At 52.3% G+C, this 24,444-nt stretch overlaps 1 protein-coding gene across 1 annotated transcript in view; it reads left to right on the top strand.

The window, feature by feature from the left end:
* SLC4A3 (solute carrier family 4 member 3) overlaps positions 1 to 20,888 on the top strand; it is a 31,976-nt gene extending 11,088 nt beyond the window's left edge. Inside the window, exons 6-23 of the mRNA XM_026053441.1 lie at positions 187 to 398; positions 5,529 to 5,680; positions 6,217 to 6,397; positions 7,327 to 7,462; positions 7,903 to 8,077; positions 8,514 to 8,610; positions 10,385 to 10,569; positions 12,414 to 12,627; positions 12,888 to 13,109; positions 13,523 to 13,671; positions 15,000 to 15,194; positions 15,619 to 15,825; positions 16,341 to 16,430; positions 18,065 to 18,231; positions 18,643 to 18,896; positions 19,255 to 19,424; positions 19,852 to 20,025; positions 20,751 to 20,888. Of these exons, the coding sequence (XP_025909226.1) occupies positions 187 to 398; positions 5,529 to 5,680; positions 6,217 to 6,397; positions 7,327 to 7,462; positions 7,903 to 8,077; positions 8,514 to 8,610; positions 10,385 to 10,569; positions 12,414 to 12,627; positions 12,888 to 13,109; positions 13,523 to 13,671; positions 15,000 to 15,194; positions 15,619 to 15,825; positions 16,341 to 16,430; positions 18,065 to 18,231; positions 18,643 to 18,896; positions 19,255 to 19,424; positions 19,852 to 20,025; positions 20,751 to 20,828 (3,058 nt within the window). The 3' untranslated portion in view covers positions 20,829 to 20,888. The remainder of the gene's footprint in view (positions 1 to 186; positions 399 to 5,528; positions 5,681 to 6,216; positions 6,398 to 7,326; positions 7,463 to 7,902; positions 8,078 to 8,513; positions 8,611 to 10,384; positions 10,570 to 12,413; positions 12,628 to 12,887; positions 13,110 to 13,522; positions 13,672 to 14,999; positions 15,195 to 15,618; positions 15,826 to 16,340; positions 16,431 to 18,064; positions 18,232 to 18,642; positions 18,897 to 19,254; positions 19,425 to 19,851; positions 20,026 to 20,750) is intronic.
* The last annotated feature ends 3,556 nt before the right edge of the window (positions 20,889 to 24,444 follow it).

Here is a 24,444-nt window from a genome sequence, read left to right as displayed (position 1 = left end):
TGCAGGGGAGATAAGAGGTTATAGGGTGAATGTTGAGTATTGACACAGGTGAGTCCTGGCTCCTTCTCAGGGAGTTATTGGTCAGGGCTGGGCCAAGGAACTTCAGCTTCAAGAGAGACCAGTGTCACTGTCCTTCTCCCTGCTCACCCTGTCTGCTACCATCAGTGTCTTCATTGGTTCCTACAGTGTCCCTGGGCCTCGGGAACGCCTGTCTCGTGGGTGGGAGAAGCGCAAGCCCTGGGGCCAGGTGGTGAGTGGGCAACGGGTGACCTACGACTTGAAGGAGAGAATGTGCATTGGCAGCATGACCACGCTGGAGAGCGCAGCGTACCAGCGCGTCCCCACTGACGAGGCCGAGGCCCAGATGCTGGCGTCTGCTGACTTGGATGGCATGAAAAGTGAGTGTGTGGTTTGCGACACTACCTCTGCTGCTCCTACGTGTGTCTCTTGCATCTCCCTGCTCTGCCTTCTCCCCTAACAGCTCCAGACATGGCTCCAGTCTCCCCTGAGATCCTGGTCTCCCTCTCTCCCAGTCCCTGCTCTTCCTTCTATCTTCCCTATCAGCTTTGCTACAGTCCCCAGGTTTCCATGTGAGCCCAGCACTGCCCTTGTCACTCACCTGGCGAGCGCTGGCTCCCCTCCACCCATCCCACTGCCCTCTCTGTTCCAGGGCTCCTTGTGTCTCCCTGAGACCTAGCTCTCTCCTTTCCTGACACACTTTCCCAGCAATCAGCCCTCTGTGTGCCACGCCAGCACTGGCATCGCAGAGCCTGATGTAAGGAGCCTCTCCTCTCCTCCCGGAGAGGCAGCTGCCCCTGCCGAAGTGCCTTTGTGAGGGCCTGCCCCCATGCACGGCGTGAGGGCAGACAGAAGAGACGTCATGGAAATGCACGCTCCGGGCCCGAGGACATGGAGAATTCAATAGGTTGCTTTGCAGGCTGGAGAGGGAGGGAGACACCGGAGGGGAGTGAGGGAGAGGAGCAGTGCTGCCCGCAGAGCCAGCCCCGAGGCTGTCCCTGGGCCACGGCACCGCATCCCTGGACATCCAGCAAGAGACCCCCAGCAGAGCCAGGACCGCGCTCCCAGGAAGCAAGCGGGACAGCCACCCACGGGAGCAGCTCCGGGTGCAGCCCTCCTTTTCAGGACCTCATCGGCCCCTGGGGACGGCAGCAGCCGGCACCTTCACGCGCCGCCGGGCCGAGGGGAGCGCGGCACCGGGGCTGGTACCGGGGCTCCAGCGAAGCCCTCGCTGGCTCCCGCGGGGCCCGGTGCTTCCTGCGCCCAGCCTGGCGACCCCGGCCCCCCCGCGGAAGGTGAGTGGCTTATGGCGCCTGACCCTTGACCTTCGCAAGGACAAAATGACAACGCTTCGAGAGGGAGAGGAGGCAGCCAAGGACTCGGAAGGGGACAGCAGCCCGGAGGTGGCATTAGGCACCTGCATTCGCAACTCAGTTGGCTATGAAGATTTTGACGAATTTGCCTTCAATTTTGAAGACTATGATTTATGGGAGGCCATCAGAAACCATCTGGGCTACCCGGGCGGGGAGTCCACCTGTAAGTACCGGAGCACTGACCCCACAGTTGCAGCTGTAGATCAGAGCCCCAAGCTAAGATGCTTTTCTCCCACCATGTGTTTGCTGCCTGCAACCCTCCCTGGGTCGGGTTGTGCTCCTGATTTAGAGGATAAATGCTCTAATACTTCTGCCCACATGCCCCACTCCATGCTGCCCGGTGCCTGGGGGTCTTAGAGGAGCTGTCTGTATGTCTGTCCAGAGGCTTTGTACAGATCTGACTTGTAATGTTCAGGTGCTTCCTTGGGCCTATCCTACTCGAGCAGTTCTGGAGCGACTGCAGCTTCTTGTTTGTATTTATCATGATGTGGTCCATGCTGTGTCCATAAGAAAAGCAGCTGCTGCAAGGCATATATATGTGTATATATATAATATATATATATAAGACAGAGAAATTTCCCCTTCCATCTTTGGCACAAGGTGACAGTGTGCAGTTGCTCTCTGTTTGCTGGAATTTGAGCCGGGCTGTGGATCCGACAGCAGCAGCAGTAGGTATCAAGTTCTCAGCTCTGCATTGTAGACTAATGCCAGGAGGAAAAAATAAACCAGCCCTTGTGTCTGCAGGCAGGAGGGTGTCTGTGGAATAGCTAATAGCAAGCCGGCTGGGGGGTCTGGAGAGGGGAAAGGAGGAAGAGTGGAAAAAGCAAGCAAGGAGAGAATAAGAATCCTGAAAGCAAAGATATCTTTCTGTTCTTCACATCTCTTTCCTCATCTATGCACCCCTTGCAGAGAACGGGGTCCCTGAGCCATGCCAAGGATTGCCCAGAAATCAGAGCTCCCCTCCCACCTTGTACAGGCTGTATTTTCTCAGCAGCTGGTGGCTAGTCACAGTTAAAAAATGGCTTTGTGTGTCACCTTGGGAGTGACACTGTTCATGTTCATTGCTCTGTGGCGTTTGCCCAGATGTCCTCCTCGGGATCACGTTCTCGTTTTCTGAGGCTTTGTGCGAGTGCACGCGGGAGGGTGACACGGCCCCCGCACTAGCGGCTGAGGGGCTTTGCATGCAGGAGTGGGGAGGCAGCGTGTGACACAGGCTTGTGCCGTGTGCTTGGGGGCTCCTGGTGCAGCTTCGGGCTCGGCCACAGCTTCCCTGCATCACCTCAAGCTCAACATTGAACTTGCTGTGCCCCCAAACGCAGCACAACGTTGTCCCCCTCAGCCGCCCCAGAAGTGCTGTCTTTGGGCGTGCATGGGACCCAGCAAGCAGGGATTTAGGGATTTCTTCCTGGCTGGGTTTGCTGCTTGTTAGTGTAAAGTCATAGCAAAGTAATATAAGCAAAGTTTGAAATACAAACCTGGAGCAAACAGGTCCCTCTCAGCTGCTAGGGATGAGCAACCTGTGCACTCAAATGGTGAGAGATTGCCCCAAGTTCACGCGGGAGCAGGATGGATGGCTACTGTGGGAAGGGAGAAGCGGCAGGCTGTTCCTAAGGCTTGTCTTACATATCTCTTAGAAAGCAGGGAAATTTCACTTGCCAGCAGTTAATTTGTTCATTGATTTCAAGCACCTGTAGCATTAAATGTAGTAATGGGATGCACTGTACAGTCAATTCTTAATTATTCCTGCATGATATAGCCACACTATGGATTAATCGAGCAGAGAGATGGCAGAGATGAGTGAGTCAGTTCTGTGCAGAGCTTGCTCATATCCCACCAGTGTTGGCTGTTCAACTGCCCACAGAGACCAGAACCAGCTCAGGTCCAGAAGGAATTTCTCAGCTTTCATGCAGAACAGAGCTCTTGTTGGACCTGAGCTGGTCTCTTTACACTGCTTCTTAGAGCTAGAAGCATGAGGGGTGCTTGGATTAGGAGCAGGAATGAGCTGGGGTCCCTCTTAGCTTGAACTTGGCACCACCAAGCCAGATTTGGATTCTGTGCCAAGTGTTCAGGGTTGCATCCCCAAGATCCACCTTGTTCAGGGTTTTCCTCTAGCCAGTACATGCTGCTGTCTAAATGATGGAAAGATGGGCGAGGGCAGGTCTTTAGTCTTGTCATTTCTGTCCCTATTCTCAATGCATGGCCCAGCATGGCCTAGTGTGTGTGCAGACAGCATCTAAGAAAGCTGCCTTGATCCCGCTTGCTGGATTGCTGATCTGTGCCACAGAGCTCATTCTCAGCCTCAGAACCAGGTTTTCTTGGAGGTCAAAACACACCCAGGCCTGCCCTGGTCTGCACTGGTACCCAGTGGGAGCCAGTCCATGAGGGCAGCAGCGGGGCATACGTGGTGGTTGTTGAACCTGCCAGGCAGGTGGACTCTCAGAATCTGGCCTAGCTGCAGCTTTAAAAGGCCCTTCCATCTGGTTGGAAAAGCAGGGTGGGATTCCATGTCTTAAAAGAAAAATTGGGAGCATCTTTCTGCCTGGCCACACTTCTGCACAGCCAGGTCCCTGCTTCCCAGCAGCGTGGAGATCCCCTGCCCGCGAGCCTGGAAGCCGCTGGAGACACCCCCAGGGAACTCTGCTGCTTTCATTCTGTAGGTGCTGCAGCCATTCAGGTGCTCAGGCTGAACACGTGTGTGTGTGTGTGAGTGACCTCGTGAGAATGAACCTGAGCAGAATTCTGAATCAGAAGTTGTCGAGACTGGAGCAAAGCTGCCAGATACCAAGATCATCAGTTTGGCAACTTATTTATTTTGTGCACAAATCCATCCTGAGTGTGATGAAGTGACTGCAGTGCACACTGGAATAAAGAAAGCGTGCCAAAGCCTGAGGAAGAGGCCACACGTGCACAGCTCCCAGAATACCAGCAGCCAAACGTTTGTAGCAGTGGGCAGTTATTGGTTCCTATTGACATTGCAGCACAGTAAGTGGAGCAGGGACGAGTCCAGCTATCAGCAGGACACATATCAGGAGGGCAGCCAATGGGGGAAAATCCCCCAAGGCTCAGTATTGATTCATTGTATATTTAATTTAGTGACCCAGATTTCCAAGGAGCAAGATCATGGTGTGCCTGGTCTGATGCTGGACCATGTTTTCCCATGCCGAAGGTGCACTGACAAGTTCCTGCAACTTCAGGGAGCACTTGGCCTTCAAGCTCAGTGCTTTTCACCGCTTTTCACACCCTAAGACCTGCAGCTCTTCTGATCTACCTGATGGAGCCCACCCTTCATTGCCTCTAGGCAGTGTCCAGGGGAACTGGGCACTCTCTGTGTCAGGCCAGTGCCAGGTGCCATCTCTTTGCCATTGTGAATGTGGCTGGTGCAGTGGTGGCCAGGTTTTGGTGGGTGTTGGCCAGCACTGGCAGGTTGGTGGTAGGTCTGTGATGCAACCTCAGCTGCCTCTCTTCAGGAGCCTTCAGTACAGCCAAACTCTAATGCAGACATTGCAGCAGCAATGGGGAGCACCTAGAAACAGCGAGAACTGGAATTAGCCATGGAGCCTCCATGTCAGCCCCCGGGTCTTGCATTGTTATGCTACTGTCTCATCACACAATTAAATAAAATAACCATTGATATATCTGTGTGTCTCCCAGAGCAGCAGCAAACTGCTGCTCTTCATCCTTGCCCTTCACTGCCATTTATATTCACCGAGCACTAGCCCTTCCTCCAGTGGTAGAAATCAGCCCCAGCCTGATGCTTCCCTGTGCTGTTGGGGTGCAGAGCTGTGTGGGCAAAGCTACGGGTTGCTTTTGTTGAGGGATCACAGGGAAAGTTTATGAGCCTCTTACTCATGTACTGCAAATAAAAGCTTTTTGGAGTGATGCTTCAGTGTACGCACAGCATGGAATGGATCTTTCTTAAAGGAATTAACTCTCAGATGTCAGGAGCAGCTGAAGGTAGGAAGGTGAATCCAGAAGGATCTTCAAAAGTCTGAAGGAAGATGGTGAGTAGTCCAGCTGTCCACAGTCCATGCTAGTGTAAGCCTGTGAGAGAAGGGTAGACTCGGAGGTGTTTTCCTGCCTGTCACTGTATTTCCACTAGAGACACTGGTGATCTTTTCTTCTTTTCTGTGTCTTCAGGCCACCGTTTTGAAGATAACCCTGGTGTGAGGCGGCATCTGATGAAGAAACCCTCTCGCAGCCAGATCACCAGGACCAGCAAAAAGTTAGCAGCAACTCCATCTGTCAAGAAAAAGAAGAAGAAGAAGAAGTTAGATAGAAAGCCCCATGAGGTACCATTGTGTTATCTTGTTCCAACACTTGTTCACAAACCATAAATCAGGATTAGAAACAGTCACTTTATAAGATGATAAATGTGGGTTCAATAGAATGAATTATTTACATGACCTTGGAGGTGACATTTTCAAGCTCTTGTTCAGGAGGACTGAAGTGTAGTTTTTCAGCAAAAGCTAGGATTTCTCTGAAATCACAAAGCTTCAATCTTAGGGAAGATAAAATTATCACAGAAATGATGCTCTTATGGAAATTGGCAGCACAGTAGTGCCACCAACTCTCATAAGAAAGTTCACATGGGAGATTTGGGCAGGAATTCTATTCTAGCAAAAAGCAAACAAGGGGCAAAATTGTCATAGTTTGGTCAAGAGCCCTGCATCATTCTCTTTTGTCAATCCACATTATTAAACCTCTGGTTAGCTAGGACAGTGTTTTTGACCAGGCAGCACCTGGAGAATAGGCTATGGTCCACGTACTGGTTGCAGAGCTGTGTGTATTGGGTGAAGTCTCATGTCCTCTCCCAAATTTCTGCTAGGTGTTTGTGGAGCTGAATGAGCTGGTGGTGGATAAGAACCAGGAGATGCACTGGCGGGAGACAGCCCGCTGGATCAAGTTTGAGGAGGACGTGGAGGAGGACACAGCGAGGTGGGGGAAACCCCATGTGGCTTCACTGTCCTTCCGTAGCCTCTTGGAGCTCAGGAAGACAATCGCCCATGGTGAGTCAGGAACCATTTTGTGCTGTGGGCCCTAATTTGTGTCCTGCTCTGGGGCAGGTTTTCCTGGACAGCTTCTTTCTTTCTTTAAAGAAAGAAGCTTTCTTTAAAAATAGAAGCTGCCCTTCTCTAAAGATGCTCCAATAGCATGTCTCTCCAGGCTCCCTGTAGGTCCTGCAAAGACAGAGCATCCTGCAACATTTTTATTTTTGACTAGGGGAGTGGATTAGTATGAGGATGTCCTTGGCTCCTTGCTCTGCTTTACTGCTGTCCATCACACTGTGGCTGTGACCCCCCGGTTGTGCCTGGGTCAGCAGGCACAACTTCAGCTATACTGAAGGTGTAAGACACCTGGACTTGAGGCATTTTTCACCTGAGATTGTCTGAATCTGTTCTTCCCGCAAGGACAGTGCCTGAGCTATTAGGCTATAGAGTATTCTGGGTTGGAACCATTCTTATCCCTGCTGAAACTAGGCTACAGTGCAGAAGAAATCACAAGATTTATGGGTCCAGAAAGAGAGAATAAGCAAGAGGGACCCGGCTGTCTGCCATGGATGGTGTCCTCAAAGTGCAGTTCTAGTTGTGGGCCTGTTTCCAGGCGTCCCTGTGTCTTAAGGAGTCAGGAGAACACCCCAAACAGAGCCTGGCTCCCAGCTTCCCCAGACACACATGGCTTTCTGGAGAGCGCAGACCAAAACTGCCCTGGCGAGGCTGCACAGGGAAGGACTCCCGCCGTAGCTGGCTGGGACAAGTCCTGCCCTCTGTTTCCATTCTGGGACTGGCTACAGAGGTGGAGCAAGAAGGCCCAAGGGGTGTAGGTTGAGGACCTAGAGCTTGCAGGGTTTTTGCTGGATGGCTGTCTCCCCAGAGCACCCACGTGCAGTTGGGGAGTGCTGCACACTAGAAGCAAGGCTCTTCCCTCTTGCTGGCAGGCGCCGTCCTCCTCGACCTGGAGCAGACCACGCTGCCTGGCATCGCTCACCTCATGGTGGAGACCATGATCATCTCCGACCAGATCAGAGCAGAGGACCGAGCCAATGTGCTGCGTGCGCTTCTGCTCAAGCACAGGTAGGTGAGCCACAGCCAAGGGGTGCAAGAGATGTAGTGGTTGTCTTTTAGACCCAGATAGCAAAGGAGATTGGAAAGAAAGCAAGCTGTACCCCATGGTGAGAATGAGGAATGAATGGTGAGAACACTGCAAGCAGAGTGGTGGGGCTAGGGATCCAGGCCAGTGGAGGGAAGGGGCAGGGATTCTGGCAAGAGCAGGATAATAAGGACCTTGAGGGGTGAGATGAGGACTGTGGGCAGCTCCACAGAGCTGGGCAGAGAGAGGGCAATGAGGGCTGGGCCTGGGGAGAGATACTGGCAAGGATGGGAAGGGCACCAGGCTGTCTATGAGGTGGAAGGTCTTTGCAAATTAAGGAAAGGTTGACTGAAGCTGAGCTCAGGGATGGTGGCTACCCAGCAGGTCCTGCAGGGCCACTCACAGCCTCTGCTCTCTCTCTCAGCCACCCGAATGATGAGAAGGAGGGGTTCTTCCCGAGGAACCACTCCAGCTCCAGCATGAACTCCATCGTGGGGAACCACCACCACAACCACGCCACAGACACCTGTGTGCCTCTCATGGGGGAGGAGCGCATCGAGATGGCTGATCCCAAGGCTAATGAGACCGAATGCAAAGAGGTGAGGATGACATGAGGGGCTGCCTTTCCCTTTTATCACATCATTCCCCACCAGGGACAGCCTGTTGCTTCCAGTGGTGCACTGCAACCCTTTAGACCCACATCTGGGCTCCTTTGCAAAAGCCTCATTCTTGCAAGGGCTGAGCAATTCAGGATCACTCGGAGCACTGGAAATCAGGTCATTGTATTATGATTTCAGGACCTAATTTTAGCTGTACATTTTATTTAAAGGTCTGCTTGAACATGCAATAAGAGCAATGACTCCCATGCTTGCAGAATGACCTTTGCTATGTGGATGCCATGCTAGCAAAGCAAGGAAGTGGGTGACCGGCACACAGACAAGTCTCAGGCACAGATATGCTAGTGGGTACACAGCTATGTAGGTAAACCAAGGCAAGGGGACTCAAATCTTAGTCTTTTGTATTCTTCTCTAGCAGAAAAACCTACATCTCCATAATTCTGAAGGACATCGCAAATATCTGAAGCTGATGGAGAAGATTCCTGAAGATGCAGAGGCCACAGTGGTCCTTGTGGGTAAGAGACAGCACATAGACCTCCCTTAGCACCCAAAGAGGCCAGTTCAGACCATGGTCCTGGCCTGGCTGTGTGTGCTCTCCATCTTGAGGTGTATTTGGCACATGTTCCCCAAATTTAAGTGGGGAAGGAGCCCTGTGTGCCCTTTACTTTGTTAGCAGTGCACTTTTTATTTGTAGTAGACGTAAAGGTGCCTGGGCATTTTTCCCCCTCAAATTTACAAGTAATGAGTGTGAAAAGATTGATAGACACTGATGCGGGGAACTGTGGCCGAGCTTAATCAAAAACTCTGGTCATGCTCATTGAAATATCCCACTCTGCAGAGCAGAAATAGACAGGTGGTGCCCAAGGGACTAATTCCCTAGTGCTCGCTGCCAAAGGGCCTTGCCTTGCCCTGTGGCCAGACAGCTCACACCAGGCTGCAGTGCTGGCCTCTGCCTCCAGCTGCTTTGGGCTGTTTGGCTGTGTGCACTGGGGAGCTCTGCGTTGGTGGGAGCAGGGCCCAGCTGTTGACAAGGCCTTGGATATCAGCCATAGCACTGCCAGGAGATATTTCTCCATACAAATGAAGGCAGGTGGTCTCAGTCACCAATGGTTTTACTGCCTTCTGACCATGACAGTAGTCCTTTTCAGTGTTTTACTGTCATTAAACTCTGAGCAAACCTAGCTAACTGCAAGCAAAGTGAATGTTACTGCCTGTCTAATAGATGGGAAAAGTCAGGGAAAGAGGCTTGACAGCACAGCCAAGCTGATACTTAACCAGATCAGCTTCATAAACACACTTTGAATACAACTGAACACTGTCCATTTCTGAGACAGGGCTGTGTTTTGGGACAGCTGGGACCTCTTGGCAGTATCTCGGATATAATGATCAAATGGTCCAAATTTGCTAGTCTAACACAGAGCACAGCTCTTTGCTGGACACAGATGGTAGAAAAATTAGTAATAATGGCAGAGAAATAGAAGTATTCGAAAAACACTTCTGTTCAATATGGGAAGGAAGTGGATGGTGTGCCTGAGGATGCGGGAGTTCTTCTCAATATGTTAGGAACTGAGGAGGCTGAAAAACATTCATGAAACATGGGCATCATAAAACAAACTACGTAATTTGTACCTACGAATCTGTAGAGAACTGGCTCATTTTCATCTGAAAAAAGGAAAGTCTGGCAGTACATGGAAAATACTAGAACTAGAAAAGAAAGCTAATAGTGTCAGTGCTCAAGAAGGGAAGTACAGTGATACAGTGCTTATAGTTTCTTGACATCCTTCATGAGCAAAATAATGGCAAAGCTAATATGGGATTCAATTAATAAAGAGCTGAAGGATAGGAATGTAATTATTGCCAAGCAGCAACATTTATAGGAAATAGGTCGTGTCAAACAAACCTGATTTCATTCTTTCATGAGATTAGAAGTTTGTTTAATAAAAGTAACTGCCTACATGTAAGAGACTTCCTTTTGTAAGGCTTAATAGAAAACAACATTCTGGTTTAAAATTAGCCCCTTACATTTTAAGTAGAGCCCATGTGTAAGAGATTAAGAGTGGGCTAACTGGCAGAGCTAAAAAAAGTAGCGTTGCTGGGGAGTGATCAGTGACCAGGGTGCTTTGAGCAATTGTCAGCATGAAGCTTGGTGCTTTACTGATGGTCTGGAGGCAACTGCAGGGCTGAAGGACTCATGGGAACCTCCTGAATCACTCAGGTTCCACTGTTAAAGGCATCCCAATACAGTTCCCCTCCATGATTAACTCCACTCAAAACATTGCCTCCTGGTAGGTTGTGTGCAGTTTCTGGAGCAGCCAACTATGGCCTTTGTCCGACTAAACGAGGCCGTCTTCCTGGAATCTGTCTTGGAGGTCCCGATTCCTGTTAGATTCATCTTCGTGCTGCTGGGACCGAGCCAGGCCAACATGGATTACCATGAAATTGGCAGGTCGATCTCCACCCTCATGTCTGACAAGGTGAGGTGCTGACCACTGGTAATGCAAGCACAGGCAAGTGAGCTTTGCTAGTTCCTCAGAAGTCGATCCTGAGATGTAAGTGCTAGTGAGATGCTGCATGAAGGCTCAAGTTGGACAGATAGGCCCAAGCAGCTAGGATTTGTAAGAGCAGTCTGGCTAGACCAAGGTAGGATGCTCAAGTAAACAAAGGACTAGGACAAGCAACCTGGCAGGGACAGAGAGACCAAGGGATAGCAGGAGCAAAGGGTTCCCAAAGATTGGCAGAAGAGTTGTGTTTGGCTCAGAAGGATTGTGCCTTAATAAAGTGAGGCTGAGAAGCATCCATGACCATGATATGACCAAGCCACACTGATGAGAAGACCCAGCAATGCTCAGGGTCAATTTCTCAGTAGTTTTGCTGAAGCTTTGCAGTGTAATCCCTTCACTGTGGTGTCTGTGCAGAGGACACATCTGTGCAGGAGCAGAGATGAGGTAGCAGAAAGGTTTTCTGTGAAGGACATACACTGCTAGGGGTCCCTCATCTGGCTAGATCGCAGGGAAGCAAAAATCATTCTGGCAAGGAATAAGACAAAGAACAGATAATCTGAGCATCTGTTGCATGCATCCAGTACAGGAGGGAATCAGAGGTTCCATAGGATCCTGGCTGCAGCCATATAACTATTAACCAAGTAACAAACCCGCCTGCCCCGACACTGGCAAAGAACTGTCCCTGAACTGGGGCCTAACATGTCCACACACAGCAGGTGGGTTGTGGGCATCAGCTGAAAGATTCCTCCTCAGGAGTCGTGTACTGAGCCATGTTGCAGCTCCGCTGCTCTGTCTGTGGGCTGAGCTGGCTCGTGGCAGTCCCTGCTGCTCTGTCGCTGGAGCGGGGGAGTTAGCTGCCCCGGCGCAGGCTGTAGTGGCTGGCGCCATGAGGAGTGTGGTATTAGGGTATCACTTACAATTCGAAGCTGTGGCTCCAGGGAGTCTGTGTGACAGAGATCGTAGCTGTTCTCTACCTGCTTCACAGGCTGTTCTGCCCATTCGCCGGCCACCGCCATTACTATGTAGGGTAGTGCTGTCCCCTCATGGTCTCCTTGGAGTTCTTCCTTGTTGTCTCAATCATCTCCCTTTTTCTGCCTGGCTTTCTGTTGCACAGCTTCTCTCATGCTGTAGATCCCTCTTTCCCCTGCCTCTCCCATGTTTCACATCTTTATGATCAAGTCTCTCAAGAACCGCTCCCACAGCTTGTTCATATGTCTCGTGGCCTGGTTCTTGAACTTTCCTTGTAGTGTTTTAGGTCTCCCCAGCTTCTTCCTCAATGACAATTGCCTCTTCTGGGCAAAAGGCCCCAGACCAAACTAGGAGGGCATTAGCCTGTTGAAGAGTCCTAATTCTGAGCTGCAGAGACAGGGAAGCCCTGAAGTCCTTTGTGGTCCAGTGTGGCTAGTGGCACAGGCTGGGCAAGCACAGCCTCTAACCTAGCTAGCTGGGAAGCACACAACTGATTTCCTTAGGTGAAGAAGTCCCATGGGGGAACCTTGAGGTCTGGTGGGGTCTGCTGTTGGCAGGTATCCTGAGGTAGTTCTGTCTTTGGCAGGAGTAGTAGGGTCTGAAGGAGCAAAGTAGTAGCACGAGGATCACTGAAAATCGGTAACGGAAGGAGAAGGGATGTAGGATTATGTGGGTCACTGGATAGAGGGATAGAAAGCAGAGATTCAGGAGTGGGGGTCACACAGTGGCAGCAGTGGGGCAGGTGGTGGCTAGAGAAGTGTGGGGTCAGTGTGGGTACTGTGAGACAGGTAGGCATGGTCTTGGTCTGAGCCTTCTCCCTCTCTCTCCACTTTCCTTGTCCCCGCCAGCACTTCCACGAGGCTGCGTACATGGCAGATGACCGTCAAGACCTTCTCAATGCTATCAATGAGTTCCTGGACTGCAGCATTGTCATCCCCCCATCAGAGGTGGAGGGGAAAGACTTGCTCAAATCCATTGCCACCTTCCAGAAATTGCTGCTGAGGAAGAGGAAGGAGAGGGAGCAAAAGTCTATGAAGGAGGGTGCTGTCCAAGAAGCCAAAGGTCTCTCCACTCAATTTGGACAAATGAGTTTGTGACTAATGCCCTGACTGCCCTGGTGGGTCTTCCTCTCACTAGCCTGGCAGAGTGGTGAGCAGGTCCTGCCTCCTGCAGTGTGAGCCATGGCAGATGGGGGAAGTGGGAGATGTGCAGATGTGGGGTCCAGCCAGATTAGGGCCCTGAAGAAAGGTATCCATGGGGTACAGAGGAGAAGGACAACCCTGCCTTTCCTTATTCAAACCCTGCTGTCTCTGCACTTCCAGAGCTGTGTGAAGTGAAAGCTGATGAAGAAGAGGAGGAAGCTGAGGACGACCCTTTGAAACGGACCGGAATATTTTTTGGAGGTCTGGTTCGGGACATAAAGCGCAGGTACCCCAAATACCTCAGTGACATCAGAGACGCCTTGCACAGCCAGTGTCTCGCAGCCGTTCTCTTCATCTACTTTGCTGCTCTCTCTCCTGCCATCACCTTCGGGGGACTCCTAGGTAATGGGCCTGCTTTCTGGTCTGCTCTTTGCACGCCGGGACCCTGGCTGTGTCTGTGTGATCCTGTGCTGGGGAGGGCTTCGGTGCTGCTTGCTCGGGGAGAGCAGCAGTGCTGCGCATCGGTGGCATTCTTGTCACCTGCCTACAGCTTGGCCTCTCCAGCCTTGCTTCACAGTTCCTCTCCGAGTGCTCTCCAGGCAGCCAGTGCTGTTCCAGCTGGAGGAATCCTGGGCTGAGTCCAGGGAGCCTCTCTGCAGGGTTCCCTGTGCTCCCTCAGCACTGTCCGCCCAACACAGCAAATTGATGGCACAGATACAGCTCCTCCACCTGGAGCTTTATCTACGGACTGTCTGCCAGTAGGGGACAATGTCTGTGTCCAGGCTTTAACATTCACACTTTGTTCCCTTTCCCAGGAGAGAAAACAGAGGGTCTCATGGGAGTTTCCGAGCTCATCATCTCCACCTCGGTTTTAGGGATCCTCTTCTCCCTGCTTGGAGCTCAGCCGCTCCTGGTCATTGGCTTCTCAGGGCCCCTGCTGGTGTTTGAAGAAGCATTTTACAAGGTACCTGTGAGCAGTGTGTCACGTTCTGCACCCACTCACACTGCCTCTGCACAGAAGAGGGCTACCTGTGTTCATTGGGTCTTCAAAGACACTGTGTTGTTGCAGTCTGCCAGGCCGGCCTGAGCTCGGCTGATCTGGCCCTATCTGTGCTGACCCTTTCTAGCTCATAGTGCAGGGACTGCTGGCTCCTCTGGATTGAGCTTTCGAGGTTTCACAGTGGTATTTTAAATGCTGAGTGTGAGGGGAGCTTCTTTCTCCAGCCCTGTGCTACACCTGTCCTGACCAATGAGTAGTTGGAGTTGCAGCCTTTTTTTTTTTCTCTTGTTCTTGGGGCTTCCTTTGGCAACAGCTTCACTGCTGTTATCTGCATTCAGGTTTCTCTGTATGGGAACCTACCCTTCTTCAGGATATCTTTCATTTGGGATGGCCCATGCCTGTTATTCTCACTGTGCAGGGTGAGCCAAAGGGTGAATGCAGAGGCCTCTTAACCAGCCAGGCTGCACATGCTTCTTTCTCAAGCAGCGTAATCTCTGCATGGTAAAAAGCTTCCTAGTGTCACCTTAACCCCAGGCACAGGGGGTCTAACCCTTTTCACTTTTTCTGGCTGCTGGCATCTCTGGGTTTTTAAAACTTTTTTTTCTTACTAGCTAGATTTTCAGCTTGAGGTCTCAAGATTTTGGCGCTTCTGATGCCATTGCACTATAGGCTGGTTTTTTTGCTCTCCCATGGCCTTCTCACTGACTGTTGTTTGCTTTGTCCAGATATCATGTGCTGAGGGTACCTCTGCCTCTGTGAGGGGCATTATCTGTGGTTGTATGGCTAGTAAGGCTGTGAAGGAAGAAGGGGTGTGAAAGGGTGAAGTATGTCCATGTTTTGTGGCTTTCTTCCACACACAGACAACAGTCCTTGCACAGAAGGTGCTATCTGGGATCCTGTCCTGGTTACCACAACCTCTGTGCACCAGGAGGCAGCAGGCTGCTCAGCCCTGCCACGGGGGTAACAGGCTGGTGTTTTGGAGTGCATGAAGCAGCAGAGAGCTGTTTTTGAGTAATGGCACCTCCATAAGGATGGGACAGGGTGCATAATTCCTGAGGTGGCTCGAGCAGTAAGTGAGGTGAGTACCGTTAAAAAGCCTAGAAAAGGGAAGACCTGCTTGCTGTGAGCTGGCTGATGTTAATGCCAAGTCTGTAACATTGACTCCAGTGCTGAAATTCAGTGTCTCTGTGCAGAGATATGGATGCCTTTTTCTAGGAGTCTGGGGTGTCAGTGGGGAGGAGATGAAGGCAGCCACAGGAGCTGTGAGTAACTCCTTTCCCTTTTCATTGCAGTTCTGCCAGACACAAGGCATTGAGTATCTGACAGGCCGAGTGTGGATTGGTTTGTGGCTCATCGTCTTCATCTTCATTATTGTGGCAGCTGAGGGAAGCTTCTTGGTGCGCTACATCTCACCCTTCACCCAGGAGATCTTTGCTTTCCTTATTTCCCTCATCTTTATCTACGAGACCTTCTACAAACTCTACAAGGTGAACCTTCTGCAGGGAGATGGACTGCCATGTCTCTTGATCCCCCAGGATCGTGCTGCTGTAGCATAGAGGAGGCAGGGGAACAGGGCCAGCATAGCTGCAGCTTTTCTAGGTGTCTTTGCTGGCCTCTCACATGCCAGGCCAGCTGACTCCTGTGCCACCACAGAGGCTGGCTGGGTAGCCCCTAACATCTGTCTTCCATTCTCTTCCTACAGGAAGCATTAAAGAGGGGACACTTTTCTCTCCCTAGCCCTGTCCAGCTGGGTAGGTTGTGAGGTGACAGATGCTGGGATGGTCTGTGCCCACCATCAGCCCCCTCAGCTCTCTGCAGAGCAGGACACCTCCACATGCCCCTGCCCCAGCAGTGACAGTGTCCCTGTCCCTCTGTGCAGTGACAACGCCCCTGCTTCTCTCACCCATCCAGGTGTTCGCCGAACATCCTCTGCTGAAGTTTTACCCACCCAATGTGCAGAGCAGCCTGAATACCAGCATGCTCTCCACAGATGCCATGTCACTGGGAATCAGGATGCAGCCCAACACAGCTCTCCTCTCCCTCATCCTCATGCTGGGCACCTTCTTCATTGCCTTCTTTATGCGCAAGTTCAAGAACAGCCGTTTCTTAGGAGGAAAGGTGAGAGGTTCCAGGGATCCAGATATTAAGAACCCTTTGTGCTACAGACCTTGATTCACCAGAGCATTTGTTTTGCACCAGTTTGAACTAACCTGGCCTTATGCCATGAGATGCTGATACCATCAGGGACTATCCCCCAGAGAAACACCTGCAATCTCTTAAATACCTAGGCTGTAGAGCAGAGCTGAGTGCTGCTGATGCACCTGCACTGTCCTGCTCTGTTGAACTCTGCTGAAAAACCCTCTAGGCCTTGTGAAAGTTTCTTTGCCTGAATACAAATCTGTTAAACAAGAATATAGGAGGAAAAAGTTATGACTTGTTCTTTTTGACACCTCTTGTCCTTGGACATCTGTATAATACTTGGTGCACTACCCGATCAAACTAGTGAGCAGACCAGTTGGACCAAGTAGCAGGTCACTCTGGAGTGGCTGGAGAGCTACATGTACCTGTTGGATACCCTATCCAACAGCCTTGGATGTCCTATCTCCCTTGTCACCTTGGCTTTTGTTCTGCAGGCGCGGCGAATCATTGGAGACTTTGGCATCCCCATCTCAATCCTGGTCATGGTGCTGGTGGATTACACGATCACAGACACGTACACACAGGTAGGAGTCAGCACAGCTCTCAGGGCCTCTGCTGTGGTACAACCAGTGATCCTGCTGTACTGGAGCTTGCTCTTGTGCAACTGGGAATTTGTACTGCCTGCTTCTTCATCATAACTGTGTAAAGAAGCACAGAGATGCTCCCCCTCATCCTTACTCTCACCATGAAGTGAAGTTCCTAGGGTCTTATTGAGACAGAGACCGGGGCTAGAGGGACTGGAGTCCCCGTGACAAGATAGTCCAACTGTTGGTAGGCTTTAAAGGACCTGAGACATTCAATGCAGTTAATTGCCTGTTTATAACTGTAAAAGCTTGGCATCAATCAACAAGACATAAACTTCTGTTGTTTGCAGTGAAGGGGTGGTGTATAGAATATTTGCAGTGGGGTACTCTGTGGTGTTTTTAGTCTTCAGTATTTAAACTTCCCTTGAACATAGGCTGCTAAACATTATGATTGCTTTATCTGAAAAAGTGATTTTTTCAGTAGTTCATGCACAAGCTTAAGTGTTATTGAACCTACTCATGTCACATTTCCTTTTTATTCCTTCTTTATTATTATGTGCATAGTTAGATCTTTCAGTTTGGGAATTTCTTAATTTCTTGCAACTAACACTGGGGAGATGTGAAAGGTGGTTTTTGTTCAGCAGGCCAGCTTTTCACCAAGACCGCCCACAGCTTAGCACAATACAAATTTTTTTTGTTGTTGTTATTCATTTAAATCTTAATGAGAAGGGTGGTTTTATCAGAATTTATTAAAATCAGACACTGTGCTGCATCCTTTTCATACGCTTTTACAATTAATATCAGCAGCATTGTCAATTTGGTATTTGCTCAGCATATGTGCAAAGCTTTCTGAGAAAACCATGCTTTGTTAGAGAGCTAAGCTCAAGTACTAGCATTCCAGGAATATTATTCATACTTATGTTGATTAACATAAATGCAAATCATAAACTCTCTCTGCAGTACTCACGCAAACAGATAGCAAGAACTGCAGTGGAGCCGTGCAGGGCCAGGAGTTTAAATGGTAGTGAACGCAGGGTCAGGACCATGTGCAGCTGGGAGCCTGTGTGGTCTCTGATAGCAGTGCAAACATGATATTCCCTCTGAACGTGATAAGAGTGAGATCGTTTTTAAAGAATGTGCCTGGTTCTGGGGTCCAAAAACAATATTGCAAAATGTGTCAGAGAAGACATATTGTCTGAAAAACCACCTCAAAGAAGAGTAGGCTGCTCAGGACACTTGGTTTGACCAAGCAGAGGTCAAGAAACATTTTATACAGTCTGTAAGTACTGACATAGTGACAGGGTTCCTCAGGAAAGATATTTCCTCAGTCTCTTGGACAAAAAACAAGTGAATTCCAGAAGCTCAAAAGGGGAAATGAGACCAGCTCACCCTAGAGATTGGGAGCATGTGTTTGTCTTGTTGTGTTTTTGTTGTTGTTTTTGTTTGTTTGATTAAAAAAAGAAAAGTGAGGGAGATTATGCATGGGAAAGTCCTGGTCCAGTAATAGATGACAGGCTGTCCTGTCATCTGAGGACTTCAAACCAGGGAGACCACAATCTGGGCTCGAGCTCTGTTGGGTTGCGGGCATGTGCCTATTGATGAATAACTCCTGGGTTTTGTGGCTGCTCTACCAGAAGCTGAATGTCCCGTCTGGCCTGTCTGTCACATCCCCTCACAAGCGTGGCTGGTTCATTCACCCCATGGGCAGCAGTGGGACCTTTCCGATGTGGATGATGTTTGCTTCTGCCATCCCTGCCCTCCTGGTCTTCATTCTTATCTTCATGGAGACACAGATCACTACGTGAGTAGCTCCCCTGCCAACTCCAACCATCGCTGGCCTCCAGGCAAGCAGGGCTGGGCTGGGTGCTGTGCCACTGGTGCAGAAAGGGGCCTGGCATCTCAGGAGGCAACAAGGGCAGGATCCTGGTGATTTCAGGCTGCATCTTCTTAGGTTTTCCCATTACCTCTGGACTCCCCTCCTGTGATACTGTATGTGGAGACCTGTCCCAGCCAAGCACAGCGAGAAGCCTCTAATCTGAGATCAGCAGCTGCCATTCCTCTCCCCAGACATCTCCTTGTAGTCCCTTTACGTGCCCTACCCAGAGAGTGAGCATTGTCCCCTACCACAGTGCTGTCCCTGGGCCACAGGCAGTGGGTGCATGCTGTGCCCCAAGCTGGAGCTGACACTGACACAGGCCCTTTTTCCTCTCAGACTGATTGTGAGCAAGAAGGAGAGGAAGCTGCTGAAAGGCTCCGGCTTCCACCTGGACTTGCTGCTCATCGGCACTATGGGGGGCCTTTGTGCACTTTTTGGGCTGCCCTGGCTGACTGCAGCAACTGTGCGCTCCGTCACCCACGTCAACGCCCTGACGGTCATGAGCAAGGCCATTGCGCCGGGGGAAAAGCCCAAGATCGAGGAGGTGAAGGAGCAGCGTGTGACAGGAGTGCTGATTGCTGCCCTCGTCGGTGAGCATCTCCTCGGGGGAAGGAATGATGTGGGAGCTCAGGGCTGACACCTGGAAATGCAGACCTGGTGGTGGCCCTGCCTGGCAGGGCCAGCCTCTGCTCTGCCCGCTCGCTGCTGTTCATCCCCACCTACACTTCATGCCAGCTTCTCTCCAGTAGCACTCAGTAACTCCTCCTCAGGAGGAGTTCCTCCCCAGTCCTTCTCCCCCAACCTGTCCAGCTAAACTGCTCTTCAATTACTTTTCCCCCGTGCCCTGGGTTGGATAGAGAGAGGAGACGGGAGAGGGCTGGAGGCTGGGATACTAATGCGGAGAGGGCTGGCGCGTGCCCTGCAGTGCCCTGAGCGCTCTCTGTGCAGGCCTGTCCATCGTGATGGGCAATATGCTGCGGCAGATCCCGCTGGCCGTGCTCTTCGGGATCTTCCTCTACATGGGGGTTACATCTCTCACTGGCATCCAGCTCTATGAGCGACTGCTTCTCATCTTCATGCCCTCCAAGCACCACCCTGACCACATCTATGTTGTTAAGGTGAGTGGGGGGGCACTGGCTAATAATGAGCAAAGGAAGAAAAGGCAGGTCGAGGGAGGGTGGTGTTTTGCTCGAGTGGTGCTTGGCTGGGTGATGTGGAGGGGTGATGTGCTGCTGGGCTACACCAAGAGACACTGCAGGCCATGCACAAAGCTGAAGTGATGCTGGGGTAGCGTGTTGACAAGCTGTACACACAAGTGTGTAGCAAAGGTATTGCAAGGACAGCTCTTTATAGGAGTAATGTATTGCTTGGCTGGGTGGAGGGCCACTGCACTGCCAGATGGATGGGCTAGTAGGTTGCACAAAGACTAGTGTGCTGGAAAGTACCATCTTGCTGTAGTGAGCAGACAGGCACGGTGCTCAGACTGGGTCTTGGTTAACCTTTACAGGAAGATAATGTGTTCTTAAACTGCATTTATCTCCCTAGGTAAAGACGTGGCGAATGAATCTCTTCACCTGCATCCAGCTGGCCTGCATTGTGCTGCTCTGGGTGGTGAAATCTACAGTGGCCTCCCTGGCCTTCCCGTTTGTCCTGATCATGACAGTGCCGTTGCGCCGCTTTGTGCTGCCCCGCTTCTTCCACGACAGGGAGCTCAAAGCCGTAAGCAGATACCCGTCCCCACGCTCTTGCTTACAACGTTGTGGTGAGGTTGAGGAGATTTGGAGGACGGAACAGCCAAGAGATCCTGGGCCAGGCCTCATCTCTCCCTTCTGTTGTTTGAGGGTGGTTTTTAACAGGAGTAAATGGCCCCGTGATTTTGTGGGAGTCCGTAGACCTGGGAATACTGTGTGGGATAGATGGACACAAAGGATCCTGCTGAGCAGGATCCTGGGATAAGGAATTCCCCTCTTGTCTTCCTCCCCGTTTGTGACTCCTTCTTCTGAGATAGCCCTTTTCCCTTGAGGCAGCAGCACACCAGAGCCTGTGGTTGCTTGGCACAGGAACACTTAAACACAGGGCTAGGGAGCCACTGCTGACACTCCAGGCTCCTGCTGGAGAGCAGCCTGGAGTGAGGATACCACAAGTGAGCAGTGCCTGGGTGCTGCTAGCAGGGCAGGAGAGAGGAGTCGCTGTGCTAAGGCACCAGTGATCCAACAAGAGCACTCCTAAGGGAGAGTATAGGGCTGGGGAAGCAAGATTGAGGGTCAAGGGGCAGCAAAAGGGGTCTGTGGGGAGGGGAAGGGCCTAAACAGAGAAAGATCTTTGCTGTTCCAGGGGTGGGCAAAGGGCTTGGCTCCCTGCATGCCATTCTCTCAGTTCAGGGCTCCAGACCCTGCACTGGGAGCTGTTGTGGCCTTCAAGGGCCGGTCTCTGCCTCTCCCCAGTTGGACTCTGAGGATGCGGAGCCGAACTTTGACGAAGATGGCCGGGACGAGTACAACGAGCTGCACATGCCTGTTTGAGCTGGGGCTTGCCTTCCCCTCTCCTGGGACAGGCTGCTAATGCCTGCTCGTCCTCCCAGGGACCTCACCTGGAGATGGCATCCAACTTGCCGTGAGTCGCACGAACTCTTGCCTGGACCAACGAAAGGCTGTTCCATAGCCCCGCCGGAGGCAGCCTTGGCTCCGGCTGCCTCACTGCTCCCTCAGCAGAGGCCGTGCGTCTCTCTCCTCTTGGACCTGGGGAGCTGAGATGCCTCTCACATCCAGATACTGTGTGGTCCAGAGCACCCGTGGGTCTGGGGTCTGCCCGGTCCCTGCTGGAGGCAGCCGGTGTTCAGCCTGCCAGGTGGTGAAGAAGAACCATGCCAGCTGGTACCACTGTGTCCCACTCCGCTACCGTGAAGCTTGGGTGTCCCAGCTCCATGTGCCATTGAGCAGTTACAGTGACAAGCCAGGTGCCTGCAGGTGCTGGTGAGAGCAGCCCCTTCTCAGCTGGCAGGTGCCTTGTTCCCACGGCCTCTACCCTCATCTAGGAATGTTCACGCTGGACCAGTGCCACAGCTGTGGCCCACAGGGCTGCTGCACACAGACTGCCACCCATGGACCTGCCTGCGTTAGGGAGCTTGGGCTCTCTGGTGCCCTCACATGATCAAGGAGGGACCAGTGCTCCTCCCTGGCACCCAACAGCCCCAGCAGTGATGGGACAAGAGCTGGCTGGACCCTGGCGTCTGGTGGGTAAGGGGTGCCCTGCAGGCCCTGTGTTCCAGGCCTTCATCTGCCCAATCATGCTCCCACAAGACAGGTTTCCGGTCTTGTCCAGTGTGGGGGAAGCTGCTCACATCCTCCCAGTTCCTGAAAGACACTGTTCCTAAAAGAAAAGAGCGCAGGGGGAAGAGGCCAGGGAACAAGCAGGTATCCTGAAGTCACAGGTGCCTGCCCTGTTACAGAGATTAACAAGGTTCCAGTGCCATTCTGTACCTCCACAAAGGTTGCAGGAGGTTGTGTAAGATCTGGTCACAGTGCTGTTTCCCAAATCCTGATCCCCAGGTTCCTGTCCTGGAGAACAAACCAAATATATGAAGCTATACGAGAAATGTAGTGCTGGAGCACAGAAGTCTCCTTTGGGTCCACTCCTCTTCCCTTTGCAGAGCCCACTGGGTCTGGTTCCCTGCAGGGAGGTCAGTGAAACCCCTGGCCCCACTTCTGCTCACGTGCTGGGGTCACCTTCCACTGCCAGGAGTGCCCATCATTTAGCAATGGGTAAGAACCAGCGTGCCCTGCACTCAGCCCCCAGCGACCTCCGGGCAGCTCCGAGCTTTCCGCCAGGCCGTGGCTCTGTCCCCTGAGGTCACCGCGCAGCCGCCTCCATTCCGAGCACACGTCTCCTGAGGCCCCTCCAGCTTCAGCTGAAGAGCCATTCCCAGTGCCATTGCTGCTGGGGCAGAGGAAACGTGGTCGCAGCTACTGCTCTGAGGAGTCGTGGGCATCAGAGGAGATGGCCCCAGGCTCTCCCTGGAGTGGCCTTGGGGACAAGGCTGGGACACTCGTTCCACCATTCATTGGCCTTTGGATTTTGGTCAAGCCATTGCCCTGGTTCCCATTTATCACCATGGCTCCTGTAGGAGAAGGTGGGTGCTTTTCTTACTAGGAATGTCCAGCACTTCCCCAGGAGGCTGCAGAAATATCCATTCAGAACGGGAAAACTCCAGTGGCAGGATCCTGCCCGCCCCCGGTGCCCTGGGCTGAGAGACAAGTGTCTCTGTGTGTCTGTGGCCATGTGTGTCCTGTCCTCCTTGTGTAGTGTAGGAGGCCTTTTGTCGCTGTGCATTGTGACTCCTCTGACTGTAGTGGAAACAGCTACACCAATAAACCCTTCACAGGAACTGCTGTCTGGTTCTGCTTCCCCAGGAACTGGGCAGCTCCCAGAAGGAACAAAACCCAGTTGGAGTGGATGCTGTCATGTTAGTCGTGACCTGGGTGCCCTCTGTCAGCACTGAGGTGGGTTCTCGGCCATCCCCAAATACCCAGCTTTGCTACCTGCAGGAACCAGCCTGAGCAAGCCCTGTGCTGGCTGCTGAGGATGCAGCTCAAGGCCAAGATCCCCATGTGGAACCAGAAATGCAACCACTCACTCAAGCCTGCGTGCATCCCTGCACATGCACAGGAAGGAGCCACCCACAGCATGTTCAGTGCCTGTCTCCTCACCCCAGCACTACTCACCTGGCAGAGGACACAGGAAATGTCTCGTTACACGCAGGTTGCCTCTACCCTTTCTTCCCAGACACAAGTCAAGCCAGGCAGGCAGCAAGCAGGTATGTCCTAGCACCTTGTGGGGAGCCCCTGTGATGGCAAACTTCTCTGGGAAGATCTCTGTCGGAACTTGTCCTGGTAATGAAGGTCTCTCCTTTTTTCTTTTTCTTCTATTTTTTTCTTTCTTTTTTTTTTTTTTTCTTTTCTTTTTTTTTTTTTCTGCCCCTATGGTCACAGGATGACCAGGCTAACCATTCTGTGACATTTCTGGGGGAAAAAAGTAAGTGATGCTGTCTGGTGCACTGCTGTTTGGAAAGGATTTTTTTCTTAAACCTTGCTGAGCTTCTTCCTCTGGAGCACAGAGAAAGGTGGAGGACAAGTATCTCAGTTGTCCTTGTAGCTGCTGGCAGGGAAAGGGCATCTTTCCAGCTCTTGGCCACCTGGACTTCTCCATTAATGCCTGCATAGGCCTGGTTCCTGGTTCCTGCTGGCAGCTCCAGTGGCAGGGAAGCCAGCTCCCAGTCCTGATAATGGTGGCTCAGATGGGCTCAGGCCGCGCTGGGTGCATGTGCTGGCACATTGCTGCTGGCTCTGGATGTCCCTCTGTCCCCGCAGTCAGGGGCTGGCAGCTGGTGTGGGGCACGCTGTGGGTGGAGGGCTTGTGGTGGCGGCCCCACTTTCCACTGGTCCCACAATGGAGGAGTCAGCACCTGACCCGGCAGCACCCTCTCCAGGTCCCAGCAGCGCTGCTGGACCTGTGGAAGAAGGGGCAGCATCAGTGCTCCTGCTCTGGTACCATGGTCAGATGCAGGCTGGGCAGGGTCATTAGGCACTAGCCCTGCTGTGGTATCACATTCCTCACAGCTTCCCTGCCTGCGATGGCAAGGGCTGCCCCAGTACCATCACTGCCATCAGCAGGCCCTTGGCCCTAGCTGGCCCTGCAAGACACGTCTCGACCAAGCCTCCGTGCACAGAATGTCCTGCACATCTCCCCACGCGGCGGTGCTCCCTCCCCATCACTCTCACAACCTCTGGCCCTCGTCCCGTGACGGAGGAGGGCAAGCCAGGCCGGGCAGGGCCTGCTCACCTCCTCAAGGCGCCGCACGAGGACGGGCCTGAGCTGCAGCTCCAGCAGCCAGTCGGCCTGCAGGATGATACGGCTCCAGCTCCAGCCTCTGCCGCAGCTCCTCCGTCCCCGCACACCCATCCCCAGCCGCCGGCTCCGCATCTCGCAGCTGCAGGCACTGGGTGCGCAGGGTGCCGCTGCAGAGCCGGCCGTGCTGGGTGCTCGCCCGCACCACGCGCTGCTGCAGGGCCGGCAGCTCCTCCCGGCTCCCCCGCAGCCGCTCCGGCCGCGCGCGGGGCGGCACGGCTGGCCAGGGACAGC

The sequence above is a fragment of the Nothoprocta perdicaria genome, unplaced genomic scaffold (genome assembly GCF_003342845.1).
Source record: "Nothoprocta perdicaria isolate Ctin4 unplaced genomic scaffold, notPer1 scaffold_0, whole genome shotgun sequence".
Taxonomy (NCBI): domain Eukaryota; kingdom Metazoa; phylum Chordata; class Aves; order Tinamiformes; family Tinamidae; genus Nothoprocta; species Nothoprocta perdicaria.
Note: the sequence above shows the minus strand (reverse complement) of the source record. Positions and strands in the feature narration are given on the sequence as shown.